General features: G+C 41.4%; 1 protein-coding gene across 1 annotated transcript in view; it reads left to right on the top strand.

The window, feature by feature from the left end:
- LOC104967691 (PR domain zinc finger protein 16-like) overlaps positions 1 to 17500 on the top strand; it is a 99594-nt gene that overhangs the window by 50441 nt on the left and 31653 nt on the right. Inside the window, exon 2 of the mRNA XM_010797204.1 lies at positions 6568 to 7031. Coding sequence (XP_010795506.1) covers positions 6568 to 7031 — 464 coding nt within the window. The remainder of the gene's footprint in view (positions 1 to 6567; positions 7032 to 17500) is intronic.

A 17500-nucleotide genomic window follows, 5' to 3' on the forward strand; every position in this document is an offset into this window, starting at 1 on the left:
TTTAAATGTCCAATTGAAAGGTCCAAAGTGTGAGACAAGCTTGAGCCAGAACGAACACGAACACGAACACGAACACGAACACACACACACACACACACACACACACACACACACACACACACACACACACACACACACACACACACACACACACACACACACACTTATTATTGCAATAGCTTTCCCTATAGTGTTATCTTTATCTGTTCTTATTTATGTTTATGAACATTTTCGCAACAGACACTTTTCTTTGCCACTTATTTCAGGGTTCGACTTTATGTTTTCAAACTGTCTTCAAATTTAATTATGGTCAAAATTATTTGTATTGATTTTCAACAATTCTCGGACTATTGACACATTGTCCTCGCTGTTCCTCCGTCTGACGGATGTATTCATAAATCTGAGCTTCCGAAAGAAAAATCTACCTTAGTGAAATGGTACGAAAACTATAAAATAGATTTATGAATACTTTAAGATGGTGGAGAATATTAAACTAATGTGATGGGCACTTTGCAGCACCACATGCTGTGACATCTTAAGAATGCTGAGTTTACATTTGTCCTGGGAATTCTTCTCGTGTTCGATGATAGATATAAGCCATAGTTAAATCACATCTAATTTTATTTCACTCTTTTCATACTATTTTCACATGATCTTGTTTTACCAACCAATCCCTACGTGTTCCCCTCAGCTCTTCCGGTTGAATCCAGCCCCTTTCACTTTTATCCATCTTCTCAGCTTCCCCCCCCTCCCTCCTCCCTCACCCCGGGTGATGTTTGCAACTCATTTTGGTAAATGTAACTCGATATTGATTATTATTAATATTTATCATGTTTGTGAACATGTTTTCCTCTAGTGCTTTTAATCTGCCCTGTTAATAAATGTCTGCAGCAGCCTGGACCTCGGAGCCCCTTGGGACCACAGGGCCACCACACACACACACACACACACACACACACACACACACACACACACACACACACACACACACACACACACACACACACACACACACACACACACACACCTGGTCTCAGCTGCGGGTTTCCCGCTGTCTTCTATTTGCTTGGAGGCTTGATCATAGCACAAGCACAAACACACACTATTGGAGGACAGAATGCCTTTAGGCTGCTCAGCACAAATAACACATCAATACATCAGCCGTGTTGTATCGGCAGTACACACAAACACAGAAGTGCACACTTATGTATGAAAACACACAAAGGCTCCAGTCTGTTTCATATTGAGCTGCAGTGACCAAATTCAGTAAAGTGTCTGTAGTATTAACGTAGAAATGTTGAAATGATCTAGTGCTGGGATTATGGTTTTTTTACGGTTCAAATACTATAAAGAAAGGAAGTGAGGGAGATTTAAACTGAAGCACAGAGAAAGAGAACAGGCTAGGGACAGCTCCCCCTAGCAGGTTGTATTCACTGATAACTCATACCAGTCAAATATAGCAAAGGCAAATCACACACACACCACACACACACACACACGCACACACACACGCACACACACACGCACACACACACTGAAGACTGAACCTTGGTACACGTTTATATGCTGTGGATGTCCACAGGTAAAAATATGTTTTGTTTTCATTCTAGTTTTGATAATGATAGCACTTAAAGTAATAAACACAGTTTTACTACACATGATGACACGTGCAGTATAAGCTTCAACTCCACTTAATGCAGCAATACGTTTAACATACAGTATGATGTGTATTGTGTAATTACTATGCACAGCAGCAGTGCATGTGCAACGTTGTTAGGGAACAAAACAACTCCTTTTCTTTGGCCCTTTCTTTCTTTTTTCTATGTTTTTTTTTCTGCCTCTGTGATTCTTCTTTACCTGCTCTAAAGAAGCCGTGTCGTGGTTTTTTGTGTAGCTTGAAAATTATCGCTGGTGCTTTTACGAGAGGAAGTGTGGCGTTCTTGCTCTGAGAGGCTTGCTAGTATTGTAGCTAACCGTGCCCCCATTGCTCACTCACTACTCGCAACCATGCAAACACACACACACACACACACACACACACACACACACACACACACACACACACACACACACACACACACACACACACACACACACACACACACACACCAACAGTCTTCTTAGGCTACCTTGTCACATTCTTCCATTTACATGTCCTTTTGAATATAGTACCACTCTGGAAAAATACACCATTGTACAGTTTTTCACTTCGCTCCCTCACTCACTTTGATTTTCACTCGTTTGATTTTTACAGCTTCCCCCCTCCCCCGCCCCCACTGTATTAAAGCAGAGGTGTTTTGGGCTCTCTTTCGTGTGCAGACAGAATCATCAAAGGCCTGCTTAATACAGAGGAACAGGTACCAATATCACTCTGTGTCCCAATGATGCAGCTAAGTGGGACCATATTGATGCAATATAGCGGCACAAACAGCAGATTTAGCTTAGGGTTTTAATAGCACACACACACACACACACACACACACACACACACACACACACACACACACACGGATGCCCACAGCTCCCACATCAAAATGTTTGGTCATTTATTGCTCAAGCAGCTACCCATTTTTCATATCTGTCATGGTCCACACATTCTCCCTCTGCACCCCATTTCTTTCTTTCACCAGACAGTCCTTCCTCCCCATATTTGGAGCCGGTGCAGAATTTTGCATATTTTTGCCTTTTCCCTGGACACTGTCTTTTCATCAGCTGCCTTTCCCTTTAAATTGAACCAGATCAATTTACGGCCAGACAAAGATACAGTCTCTGTGTGCGTTGGAGGGGGAAGGCAGTGAGGAAAAGAGGACATGTGTGCTTTATGATGGCCATCATTGGCACACACGTCCTATGTCCAGCTTTTTTTTGTTTTGTTATCATAGCCACAGCCATGGCTCCACTGTGCTCTCTTGCAAAGCTGGTACTAAACGCTCAGGCTATTGTTGGCATCTATTCTAGCCTGCGGTCTGAACTGCTGGATACTATGTGCATCCCTGTAAAATGCATCTTTATTTAAAGTCTTATTATAGATTTATTTTTCTCAATGAATACATGACTGCTACTCTGCGAGAGTTTGACCTTAGTTGACGCAGCATTTAAACGTTCCTTTCCCAGAATTCCTTTCCACCCAGACTACTTGGAGAATACAGCTCAGTCTATATGCCACAAGGCACATGTGTTTGTGTGCGTCCAGGCAGACGGCAGAAAATGACTCCAGATCTCTATCTTTCTGCATTTAAGTCTAGAGTGCTCTGATTAAACACGACCACAGAACAATTTGCCCGTTGTAAGGCCCTCCGATTAAAGCGCTGATTTTCAGCACCGTGTCAAGTTATTCTGCCATGGCAACGCTGATTACCATGTTATCGGCATTTCATATTTTCTTGAAATAATTGTAGTCAAACATTTTTAAATGCCTTGTGTTCTGTGATTATCTTTTGATTTATTAGACATTGTTAAATGTGTATTTTAGAAGTGAGTGTCTATGTATAAATGTCATATCTATGACACATCTTGTAATTTCACTGTGACATGCAGTAATTATGAGATATCATCTTTACCTACAACACCATCTGATCTCTTGCACATGTGTTTATAGTGCAGTAACAGCTCCTGCAGTTGCAAACAGATGTGTGTTTGTGTGATAGCTGGCATCTTTGTTCATACGTGCCCTGAAATCTTTGTTATTGCAAGCCATGCTACAAAGCAAAGAGCCCCGTTTATGGCACGCATTTACAATTTATCAAATAAATGGGATGCCTTCATGTGGCCTGGGCCCGACTCTCAGGCAGAGCAGCGTAGTTTTCCACTGGAATAACAGCCGCTGAACAAGCAGCCCATTGTAGCCGCAGCCAGCACCGGGACCCCCAAGGTGCGAATTAATGATTGACCCCTGATGTAATCAGGATAAATAGCTCCCCGTAAAAGAGAAAGAGATGGCGAGAGGAACAGAGAGAGAAAGAACAACATAAGGAGCCAGGGAGAGGAAGGCACTATCTGGCCCGGGTGTTTTTTAAGAAGCCCTCAGGGAGACGAACCTAACATCTCTTTCTGGGTCTACTGAGACCCAGAGCTAACATACAGCTGTTTAAAAGCAGCTCAGTCGTCAGTTTTTAGACTCTTCGCCTCCTCCTCTTCTTCCTCTTCCCGGCCCCTTTCATTATTTTCCTGCTTACTTTTCTCATCTGCAACTTTTTTTGGGCACTGGTCAAACATGGTCATCTTGTTTTAAGAAGTGCGGAGAGAGAGAGAGAGAGAGAGAGAGAGAGAGAGAGAGAGAGAGAGAGAGAGAAGTGCTCAAGCAGAGGAGTGCAAATACAAGTGTGTGTGCGTGTGTGTGTGTGTGCTTGTCTCTAGTGGCGAGTAAATCTAAAAACCTCCCAGGCAACTTTTTTATGAATTAACTAAGCTACAACTGAAAGCTGAATTTGTTTAATTTCACACTGTGTTTACCATTGCTGCCTCACTTCACTGCTTCGTATGTCTCACAATAGATCTTTTGTTCATTAAAATGAAGAGGGTTCTTTCACTCGTTTCCTTGTTACTCGATGATTTGACGTAGCGATCTGTACGTTTTCTTAAAGCCAAACGGTATTTAATAGATTTTTCCTTTTTCTGCTTGTCAAAATTGCTCTCAATGGGTCAAGTGCCAGTGAGAGTGGGGGAGTAAAAAAGGGAATGAGTGAAAAACGAGTGTTTAACGGCCTGAAAACACTTTTGATTGTGCAGAGGGAGCAGCAGATAGGGCTGAGTTATAAAACTGTAATTGATCTGTGAAAAGTGGAAGCTACTGCTGGCTCACTTGTTCCAATGCTTAATTGCACGCCTTCTCTGAGCCCCTATGAATCAGTGATCATTAGTGACTGGTTTCTTTTCCAGTCAAAATCACTGGATGACGCAGAATCAGTCATAAAAGGCTGGATTTTATTGCCCGACTTTATATGATAAGTTTCCCGGACCTGTATGGATATGCTGCAGGTTTGCCAGGCACTGAAAAGCCCTTGTCGCATGCTTTCATAGTTTCACATTTAAAACATACATGTCAGTTGATTTAACAACTTTCACAGTCTTCTGTCACCGGGCAGAAACCCAAATATGTATCAAAGAACAAAAAACGGATGCACTGTAGATAGGCTCTTGTACAATTTCAGTCAGGGCTTATTCACCATCTCATCTTTCTACAATTCACAATCTGCAGTTTCCCAGCCTCACCTAAAACAGTTTAGAAATGAGTATTCCTAAAGAGAAATAAAACATATAAATTGTTGTTTTAATTCAATTTATTAATGATGCATATCTGTTGCTTTAAAACTCAACCCACAAACTTTCATTGTGACCTAATAAACTTTCAACACTAACAAGCACATTTTCTAAATGTCATGTTGCAGCTCCAGCTAAATTGTGGGAAGCGGTGGCAGGCTTGGCAGCAGCTAGATGGAGGCTAGCAGAGAGAGAAAGCCTGATTGAAACCACTCCTGCTGTAATGTTGGGCCTAGTTAGCCCTCTGATTGCCAGTCCCTGTGTTTAGATAGTAAAACTGCTGTGGTGCTTTGACTAAAGACACCAGGATCTGTCCACAGAAGAAAAGAAGGAGACACACATAGACGAGCTGAGGCTAACACACACACACACACACACACACACACACACACACACACACACACACACACACACACACACACACACAAAAAGTACAGACTGGGTCTCGAATCTTTATTCCTTTTTGGTACTGAAGAAATGTGCTTGTTACACCTATAGAAGTTTGAAGCTTCTTAAGTGAAATAAAATGAATTAAATGAAAATTCCGCAAATTAAGATATTGAATATTTTATTTTAATTTGGTATTAAATCTGACATGCATGCACATTTTCAAATGTTGTCCACAAACAATTCTCACATTTAGAGAAACCTTTTTTTTTAGTATGCACATTCACACGCACGCACGCACGCACACACACACACACACACACACACACACACACACACACACACACACACACACACACACACACACACACACACACACACACACGCATCCTTGAGCGCATGCACAATCATATTGTCAATCTCTGGAAGTGACAATAATGCTAGGTGACGAGGCTCAGTGATAGACACTATGATTATTTGTAAGATGAGTACTGGCAGAAAGCAGTGACTATGATTGTGCTGAGAACTTTCCTATCAACTACTTGTCTAACCCTAAACTCTCTTTTGAACGTCTGTCTGGCTCTTCTCGCACAGCCTCTGGAAAATCAGTGAAATCTTGTAGATAAAGTCCTTTAGATGGATAGGTATACTTTTTTTGAGAACCCAGAAGCTCTCTCTTTGCACACATTGTGGTTTTCTAACAGTTTAGAGGTTTTGAGATTGAAGTGCTCTAAAAAGATAAAAAAAAGTAAGGTCCAGAAGTCAGTGGATGCGCAGCTTCTGCTTAGAATGGAGACATGTCTTAGCCTTTGAATATTACGTTTAATATCCTCTGGGTCACACCTAAGAAATTATATGTTGTATCAACTTCCTCTGACTGCCTAGTAACCCTTGTCTTTGTCTCTGTGTTTTGTCTCATAGATGACAGTGAGCCGGTGGACAGCATGTACGACACAGAGGCCGACCTCCCGGGTTTAGCGGCCATAGGCGGTGCCGACAGCCCAGAAGATGACGCAGAAGATGGCGTCATCAACATGTCCCCCCTGCCCTCACCCACTCCTTCCCATCCAAACAACAACCACAACCACCTGCTGCACCCCCACATCTACACCAGCCACCACCACCACCACATTCACAACAACAGCAACAGCAGCAGCAATGACCAGGACTTCACCACACCCAAGGAGGGCTCGCCGTACGAGGCGCCTGTCTACATTCCTGATGACATTCCCATTCCCGGCGACTTGGAGCTGCGGGAGTCCTCTGTGCCCGGAGCCGGCCTGGGCGTTTGGGCCAAGACCGGCATTGGTGCTGGAGAGAGGTTCGGTCTGCACAGCACGCTGCATCACGACGCCACGGGCAAAGACGGCTCCTTCGGATGGGAGGTAGGAACCAGCCAGGCTTCTTTACACTTTGTTTTGGGTTACATTCAATTGTATTACATTTATCTGACACTTTTGTCCAATGCGACTTACTTACTTATAAGCCCAATCAACCCTAAGGACACAAAGGCAGAACAGCAAGAATCCTGGAAGATACATACCCCCAAAAAATACCAAACATTTTTAAGTGCTACATACAGACATTAGACATGTTTAAAGGTCCCCTATTATACTGTTTTTTATCAATATATTATAGGTTTAAGATATATACAAAACATGTCTCTGAAGTGTTTGGCTTGAAATACCAAACATATCACCCATTGTAGCATCCCATAATCCCATAAACCCCTCTGTTTTCAGCCCTGTTTCAAAAGTGCTGATTCTCTGTCTTTTACTTTAGATGAAAATAAGGGGCCACTCCCCACGCCCCTCTGAGAGATATTTGGTTAAATAAAACACAATGGTGCTCTAGGAGGAGATTCAGGTGATAAGGTGGGGGGGCGGGGGGTGTTACCTTGGTTGGTTATTGGCTAATGTTTACACAAGCCAACAAATCGTTATGACATAATGAAGTGGCCAAAATCTGGTCAGCTAATTTTCAGACAGGTTTTTATATAAATGGATCAAGACAAAAAGTGAGCAAATCTTTTTTCCTGAAATGTTCAGAATCTCTTTACACAGAGGGGACACGTGTTTATGTATAAACGACATGAACAAGTGGATTTTGCATAATAGGTCCCCTTTAAATTGAATTGTTATTGATTGTATTGGTCAAGGTGCAGTTGAAAGGTGGGTTTTCAGCTTGTGTGGACTTCCTGCTGTCAAATGAAGAGCTCTTTCCATCAAATAATTGTTTTACAACATAACACTTTGATTACTTTCATGGCTTGTGACACAAATGCACATTAAAGTATGAGATGAACACTGAAGATGGTAAGTGAGTGACCAAGCCGCTCTTCATTCATCCATATTTCCAGCCATCAGTCTTTATCCACCGCTCATCTCGTCATCAGCAAAGACGCCCGTTCCATTTGCATCCCCTTGTGTGATTGGATCTCATCTTTTGATCCTGCACACACACGCAGACATACACACATACAAAACACACTGAATTCCAGCAGCACAGCGATGTCAGATGGAAAAATCTGGCTGATTAGTGGAGGTATCAGCTTTTCTGGGCGTCGGTCCGAGCGAGCACACTCATTTGGTCACGCCACCCGATATGGAAATGGTAGAAGCATGGCCTGATGCGGTGGCGGCATATTGAACTATTAATTTTCATTTCAACATGACATTAGAGGATATTGAAGTTGCTTCAGTAAGCTCATTAGGAGAAAAAACTCCCGATCCCAGTCTCTCTCACTCTGTCTCCCCCTTTCTCTTCTTTCTCATGTGCCCAATCAGAGATGAAATATACTGGCCTGCTTTTCATTTCACTGACTCCTTGACTATTTACTGTTTTGGGGGTTGGTCATTTACATCTTCTGATATTACATTTGTTTATAACAAGGAATAGAGATGTTGACAAGGCCATGTTGGAAAGGGCATGATGTGCTTGAATTAGACACAGTATTCAAGTTTGTACAATTTGAGAAGGGACCAACAGGTAATGCAATGATTTTCTGGAAATTATGCATTTGGAAGACATAACAAAATTGATACATTCTTAGCAAATATGTCAATGTTATTATGTTAGACAACATGAAGTGATGCAATACATGAATTAACTTGTGGAAGAGCAAACGTCATGGGTAAAAACACTCTCACGCACTCAAGAATGTCTGCTGCTGATCTGTGAAATAAACCTTCAGACAGACTGAGTAGAACTACTATCAAAGGAGCATAATTAACTATTATTTAAATGCAGAACAACCTTGTGTTTGTCAATAAGTTAAACATGCAGAATTGGGTTAGAATATATTGTATGAGTTTATAATTAAATGTTTATTTACACTTGATAATTGCAGTGCATCTGGCATACGTTTTCACAGTTTTGTGGAGAAAAAAAAGTATACAGGCTGCAATTATTGTGGTATATATTCTAGTTATTATATCCTTGGAAGAGCTCATAAAGTAATCCCTCATTGAAAATATTTTATAAAAACCCCTAATAGGTTCAGTGTGAGGACTCCTGGTGTTTTACACCAAGCCTTCATTTATTCTTTTCACCCTGTTTTTCTTCCAACAGTTGTAGAAGCATGCACGCGATTAAAGCACACAGGCACACGCTATATGGCCGTGTGCCAGGTTGCACATTTTCCTTTTTAAAGTTCATATTATGGCTAGCCTTTCGGGGTGCAAAGGGCAGCCTTCCAAAAGCTACACTCTCCCTGTAGCTCTCATGTTTTCTCTCAGTTTTCCTCCTCCTTCCTCTTTTCTCCCCAGACACCCCGACTAATGCATATTCATCAGCTAAGCTCTAGCTCTCTGGCTTGAAGGAAAAAAGGCCACCTTCAGCTCTAAAGAGATACATTCACACAGATTGCTTATACACACCACCCTTAAAGAGGAGGGACTTGCCATATTGTTGCACTTTTAAGATGTATTTTGGCTGCTTTACGAGTTTGAAGTTTAATAAACAACCTGGTAAAGTACACTACAGAATGTACATGGACACAGTCCAGATTCTACCACATTTTGGTCACATTTTGGAAACCTTTGGAAGCATTTTTGATTTGATTGTGATAGATCTCTTTCAGTTGCTGTTAGCCTGAGGTCATTCTAGTTACCCTGAAAGGTGCATTCCCTTGTCTCTACCTCTAAACATGTCAAAAGGGGGACATTGATCCGTCTTTTTTTTCCTCCTACTCCTTAATGGTCTTCGGAGGACTCACTCTTGGTTAGGCTCTATTATTTTTTTAAGATATCCTGTCTGGTTTGGGGCTGGAAGGCTTCTGGGGCTCTCCTCTCCCAGACTCTTATCACAGATAGTCATAACAGTCAGCCTGTTGATAGTCATCAACAGACTCCCCTAGGAGTCCCGTACACCCCCTTTCACCTTCTACCCCTCAACTCATCTACTGCCTCTGGTCTTAGACAAATAGACAGGCGAGGGAGCGACAGAAGTATGTCTGAGTGAAGAAAGATGTTGAAAGAAACCAGAGAGAAACAAGTATTAATGGGGATGGATAGAGCAGGAAAAGAGGGTGCAAAACACATATTTCACACAGTGTTATGTTAGAAACGCTGGAGGAGTCGTATACTCTTCATGGAAATTCTGTGAATGTGTGTTTTACACCAGTCCCCTGCCAGAACAGGGGGATGTGTTATGAGAGATAATAAGTGAAGTCATGTGAAATCTCTGCGGTGTGAATGTGATCATATCATACCAAGGCCTCTTACAAGACAAATTGGATTAAGTGCTGAATTCAGTTATCAGAGTGATTAGTGTAACTGTGCTTCCTCTTCATTATAAATAGTTCTATACTGTATTGCCAATGCTATGTGAAAACCTTTTCATTTCAAAATGCTCCTCAAACATAAACAGCCTTGATTTATTCTTGAGGACCAGACCACATCATTTGAAGTTGATCGAATCATCTTAAAATCCGAGGACTATAATGTAACGTTGCCTTATAATCCTTGTTTTCAGTTACAGAGTTGTTTCTGATCAACAGTGATATGTGCCATCTGCAGAATTATACTCCTCTCCAAAACAAGTTTAATTACAATGACTGCATTTGTGTGGATTTTTTACTACTGCAATAACTCATCATCTCGGCTTTGCGAGCACCGTGGTCTACCAACGAAGCCAGAACAGCTCCAACAATCACATGGCGGACGTTGTAGGGCTTTCTGGAGCTCTGAGTGGAACTGTGGATTGGCGGGGAGAAACGGAGAGAGCGATAGAAAGAGAGAGTGAAAGAGTAGCGGTAAGGGAAAGAAGAAAGAGGAAGGCAGAGAGGAAGCCTACTATTGTCTGTCCCGGGGCGCTTGGGACTGGAAGAGGTGTTAACTCAGACTCATTTCAGCGAGACGGACAGCTCAATCTAAGAGCTGCTTTGCTGCGGGCCATGGCCATTCTCTTCTGTCTCAGACTCCCTCTCTGGGCCAGCACCGAGTCATCCATTTAAAAACCATTATGCTCTCCCTTTAGCACAACATGATAGAACGCCGGGGCCCCAGGTCTCCCGTATGTGTGTGTGTCTCTCTGGTTGTGTGTGTGCAGAGCTGCCAACCCCTCAGGATAGGAAGGCCTGAGCAAGCGGAGTGAGGCAAGGCCCTCAGAGAGTCACGTGTGGGGATCTGCTGTCAGACTGACTGCTGCTATTATCTGGCCGGTAGATTGGCCTGACTTCCCTATTGATAGAGACATGTCACCATACAATGGCTAGAGGTCTCTCACTGACTGGCATTGAATGGACTCACTGATCTAACTCCCTCGGGTGTTCAGATGGCAGGGGAGAGGGCAACACATCTGCGGAAGTGTTCTGTGGAAACAGCTCACGGTAATAAGAGCAGATTTACAGCTTGTATCTATGCGCAGCATCACATCTTTCCCACAGTAACGACATTGATCTCAATCTTCTTAGGAATAACGAGATAAAATAAAGTCAGTTATATCCATCTCCAGAACGTACGTCAAGCAAACAAACGGTTTGAACGAGCCCTCTCTAAGATATATTAATGGTGTTTACTCTCACTTGTCCTTACCTGTGACCACTGGGTGTGTCCTCACACCTCTGAATCATGGCTTTTGAAACTCCAGCAGCGCACATTAGCTTTGTCTTCTCTCACTATCTTTAGTTGTTCCTTGTTTGTTTGTTATCTCATAAAGTTCTAGCTTTTAAGTTCAACACACTCCAAGAGCTTCATCACAACCTCACCAACTTTGAAACATTTTAATACAAGTAATTTACTTGTCCAAGTGGAAGAGTTACCGGTGGTTACATTTTTTATTTCAAAAATTAAAATGTATGAAATATAAACGTTACACAGCATTATACCTTCAGGGTATATTCTGAGGCATGAAAAGGAGGAAGGAAACATTGAGCATTTTGATTTTGTGGATGTGCATTGACGTAGACTCATTGGATGAGGTCAACGTAAATGCTTTCACACACAAAACCAATGAATCATAGTCCATGTCAGCCCTGCAGCCATATTTGTCTCTTTGCAGCAGCGGACCTTGGGCTGACTTTGTTACCAGGCAAACTTCGTTTTCTCTGTCCCCCATTCTTTTTCTATTGACTTTTTGTGGGGTGTTTTTCCCTATCAGTATCATTCACCCAGTGATTTATGGAAAGAGCCGAAAAAGTATGCTAGCTCTTCTGTTTGCCCAGTTATTGACTTAATGATAGGCTAAGACGTCTGGCGGGCACTCTCATGCCGCCAAGGTCCTACGTGACAGATACCCATCCGGCCATGGCATCATGCATCTCCATCACCCTCTGTCAGGCACTCAATCTCCGCCTTTGCAGCTCGCTTTTCTCGTGACGCTGTGCTTCTTTTGTTCTCAACCTAATCGCTGAACTTTGCTTATGTCCTTGTATCCAAACTTTAGAAGAAGTCCTGGCACACCCTGACACTTATCTGTCCTGACCCACCTCTTGACTCCTAAAGTGTTTGCTTGCCTTTTGTGTTCTCCCTGAAGAGGGCGGATGGCCAAGTTATTAAGATATCCCTATAGGGCATTCAAGGTGCAGCTTGCAACTTGTCTGATCTGTTTGACTTCTACAGAAAGGTGTTCTTTATCTTGATGTTTGGTCCTTAAGGTGACTGGTACCGATCTGATAGGGCAGAAACTCCCTGGGACTGCCAGGAGACAGTAGTCACAGCAAGTAAATGGATAGTATGAGACTGAGAAAGGGAGCGAGATAAAGAGAGATAAAGTTGTATCCTGCTCGATTTGACTAATGTGCTTTCCAGTGTTCTCACGGTGACAGTCATGTTCTTTCATTCAATTATGAGTGTTGGTTAAAGTCAGAGAAAGTAAGCTTTAACTAACCATAACACAGGAAGCATTAATCCTTCATGAATTCACCTGTTCATCATTTATTTTGAGACACGTGGTCCTAACCGAGTTAACTTGGACCCCTACCGTGTTGATTATTGTAAAGTACGAGTGAAGCCCTTTACTTAAATGGTGTCATTATCATGTCTTTTATTAATCAAATCAGGACCATGCTCTGATGAGCATGGCCTTGAGCTGAGAGTACTTCTTAAAGCCACTTAATGGAAAAAACTGCAGGCCTTCTCAGTTTTACCTACTCAGATCTAGTTACATTGAAAAGAAGAGGATCATTGTATATTAAAGGGTCAGTTCAACTAGAAAGTGCACCAAAAAAAACATATTTTTCCTCTTAGCCTATGAACTGTTAGTTAATGAGTCAATTTTTTTATATTTAACAGTGACAATGCTGCTGCCCCCCTTAGAGTATACAACGGAAATGCAGTGAATTATTGCGTGGAAAACACAGAAGGTCTGGACAAAACCACTTTTTCTAAAAGTCAAAACACATGAGCTGTCTACATAATGATAAAATACAAGGTATTAGTACGATAACTTGGTTATTTATTGTGATTTGGGTCCTTAAGGTTTTGCACAAAAATATCTACATTTAATTTAGTGTTTTATATATCTGTGTGCATTCAGGCGCAAACAACAAGATTTATTAAGTGCAGTGATAAAAACAGTATACTTTAATTGTGAAAATTCTAATTCATATTTTATTTTATTACAGCTAACTGTGTTTTTTTAAATAATTGGTTATATACAATGATGTGTTAAGGTATGTTGGTACTTTGGCACATATGTTTATAGTCCCACATTGTAATGAAAGGGATATCAAACCTGTGGTTTCTAATAACAGCATTGACCAACAGTATGCGGTTTTCTGTCATCATTATTTGACTTTGACAGAAACCCCAAGTTTACACACGGAGCAAAAACACGGGAGAGAGAGCGTAACACCACATGTCTTGGGCCTGGGTGCTGTAATATCTTCCATTCACGTTCATTTTATGTAGGTTTTAAACATGCCATTAGCCAATTTAATCCAATTTACCCAGCTTTCGGAGCACTCCAGTGGAACAGATTCCATCTAATATTAAACATATGGTCGGTGTTGCCCCTAGAAACACGACAGCAGCGCTGGGCTTTTTTAAGAAGCTGTTAAAGACAAGCCTCCTGCGTCCCAGTGCAAACCGTTGTCAATTATCTTCAATGAACACGGTAATTGATAACGAGGGAGCAGGGCAGCAAATTAAATGTCAGGTTTGATTAGAAGCCTGATACCTTATCATTTGTTCATAACTCATTACCAACATCTGTTAATTAGTTAATAAATTAATCTGCGGGGCTGGGATGAAAGGTGCGCAGGCTCCCAAGGAAGTACATCGGCAAAGTCATCCATCTTTGAAGAGAGTGGAACTCAACAAATATTGTCCCTGGGATTTGGGCTGTTATTACTTGGTCATTGGTTTCAGACCTCAGCCACTCCAACCAAGCATTCTCAATGGACCCTCTTGTTTGCCTGAATAACCTCCCCACAGTCTCCTCACGCATCTCCGCCACAATGCTATCCTTTATTGCAGGAGGTTTCTCTTAGCAGACTTGCTTTAAACATTAATTAAAAAACCCTCACTTTGGCCATCAGTCCTCTGTGGTGAAGCCCAGGTAACGCCTGTCCAACTCCCCCCCTCCTCCTCCTCTCTTTCACTGTGTGTCTTGTGAAACGCCATCGTTCATCGTTGGCCAGATGAACAGTCTCATCAGTTAGGGCCTCAGGGCAGGAGCAGACAATGACACTGCTCTTTGTTACAGTGGAATATGATGACATTTGTCAAATGCTGTTTGCATTGGCAATTAGATGTATTTAATTATGTAGACATACCCTTTTCCGCATTCCCAGCTCTTGCTGCTTGGCTGACATTTATGAATAAGTCATGAAACATGGCTCATCTTATTTTAGCTCTGTCATATTCTGTATGATATATACAAAATGTAAAATGTTATATTTGTTGTGCCTCTCAGCGTATAAATGTTGGCCGTCCAATACCAGACCTTTGTTAGTCACAGATTACTGACGCTTTTCTCTCATTTCTCCTTTCTACATCACTTTAAATCTCAATCCCTTGTGCTGCTTAACATTTCTGTGACTCAAGCAGGAGGTTGTGACCTATTAATCAGGTTCCCGTGGCTGTTGTGATTGCTATTTTCCATAATCAGATACACAACATGGCCTAAAAGCCTTGGCTGTACAAATTCTTATTTCGGTTAACTCCTTACAGTTCATGAGCCGTACTGTATACCTCAATCAAGGAGGGAACTGGTTGACAACTTTGCCTTTTAAATGATTACTTTTATTTCGTATCAGGACTACATTTCACCTCAGTGTGTCTTTGTCAGAGGCAAACAAAGAGTATGAAGCCCTCATAAGCAAATAATTGTCTCTAGAAGGAAACTTTCACTGTTTTATAATAAGCAAAAGTTTAAATAATCTTGAAATTCTCAGTTTTTTACAGGTTAATCTTTGTGTTAACTATGTAGATAAACACAATATGAATATGCTGTACGTTCTAGTGTATACTGTGATGACCAGTACATATGCAAAGGCATATAACCTTCACATTAACTCTTACACATACAGCCAGAAGAACTTAGAGACACATGCAGGCGGGAAAAAGACATTCTCACATGTTTTTCTTTCCTCCACTCGGTCATTTAGAATAACAGGGTAGAGTGAGAAGCTAAGCACGATGACGACATTAGATCCTAAAACAGTGTTGAATTGTCGAAGTGTTGAACACAGCGGGTTGTCTTTACTTTGGAAAGTCTCCGGAATCGCTCGGTTAATTTTTGCTCATTTTCTCCAGCACTGTCGTTTGGAGCAAAACCCAGGGTCTCGTCTGCCTGAGACAACACGCAGGTTTTGACAGAGAAAATAGTTGTTGTTCTTATGTGTCTGTGTGTGTGGGGGGGTGTATCTAAATGAACGCAGAAGCACATGTGGCCCTTCACATAATCCTAAATCTGTCAAATTTCCCAATTTTATACAGGATCTTACTAAGATTTTGGTGTAAAATCTTAATTTAGTATGAGTGAGTGCTTGTGTCAGGATGACTAATAACAGATTATACAGATGTTACCCAGACATTTCATTCATGAGATAGCATTGCCTCATTCCATTCTGTTTGCAATTGTCCAAACACTAGTCACTGTGCTGTGTAATCGCTGCTGTAAAACATTAGTGAAGTGGTAATCTAGTATATTTTAGATGTCATCCGTCATCATATCTGCGATGGTTGACTAGGATATTCATTTATTACGTTTAAGGATGACTAGGACTTTAATAGCATTAAAGTATTTAAAACTAAAAATATACCTCAAACATTATATTAAATAACTATTTATTCATAGCTTATGACATATTAAGTAAGTGACGACATTTCACACAGCTTGTTTTACTTTGCAACTACTGCTGTCACCAAGACGTTGGTTCACATAGGTGTGAAAAATACTATTTATTAATCATACTACTGTTTCATTGCTGAAACCTTAACAAGATGGTTTGCAGTCAACTAATACGAGACTGACAGCTGCATGAAGTGGTTTTTTTTATTACTATATCTTTCTCTGTACCTGAGAAAGCACATTTAAAGCCACATTTTGAGAAAATACAATTTTCGTTGTCACGAATGTTACTCACAGATGTAGTGAAATGTTGAACAAGCAAACTAATACACATCAACTCTTATTCTCACTTCATTCTATTCATGGAGAACAATACCCTTACTATTAATCAGGTGTTCAGAAAGAAAGCAAAGTCACTCATTAACTTGAGTTGTGCAAACCGGCTTAATGGTCCGGGCTGTGCACTGCAAGCCTCTCGTCATTATTGCGTCATTCTGTGCCATTCTTTTCGGAGAGAGAGTTAGCTAATGTTGGTGCAGCTGGTACGTAGCGGTACCCAGCATGCCACCTTGTACCAGGAAGGGTGGATAAAAAACATGAAAAATACTAGACTCTTAGGCCTGCGCCGTCTTATACTGAAGTGATGCCAAACAACAGAACAAAAGCGTGTGTATGACTGTAGGTGCCTACTTTTACCTGCAGGTAATATAGGTTTAACTTTTTTTCTCCTGACATAATGGTTATTTAACAGCAAAATATCACTATTGTTATTATCTTCATGTCCTTTATCTGCATATCCTTGGCCATTCCTTGTTCTTTAATAGTAAAGATCAAATACTAGACACGCAGAATAATGAATCTGGTCACATCATGTCACTCCATGTCACTCCATCTGCTGTCTTTTAGTTGAGTCGCTGTGTTTCTGGCTATGGTTTCTGGTGACAAAGCCTGCTCCCCTCTGCTGGCCACAAACTCACAATGCCACTTTCTGAACACGTTTCAAAGTACTTTTTTCAAATTTCATAAGGCTGGTGTTGTTTATTCAGAGAGGGAGGAGAGGCAGACATAAACAAAGTGCAGGTGCACAGTTTAAGAGCACAACACCAAACACAAAGAC

The sequence above is a fragment of the Notothenia coriiceps genome, unplaced genomic scaffold (genome assembly GCF_000735185.1).
Source record: "Notothenia coriiceps isolate Sejong01 unplaced genomic scaffold, NC01 NC01_scaffold00037527, whole genome shotgun sequence".
Taxonomy (NCBI): domain Eukaryota; kingdom Metazoa; phylum Chordata; class Actinopteri; order Perciformes; family Nototheniidae; genus Notothenia; species Notothenia coriiceps.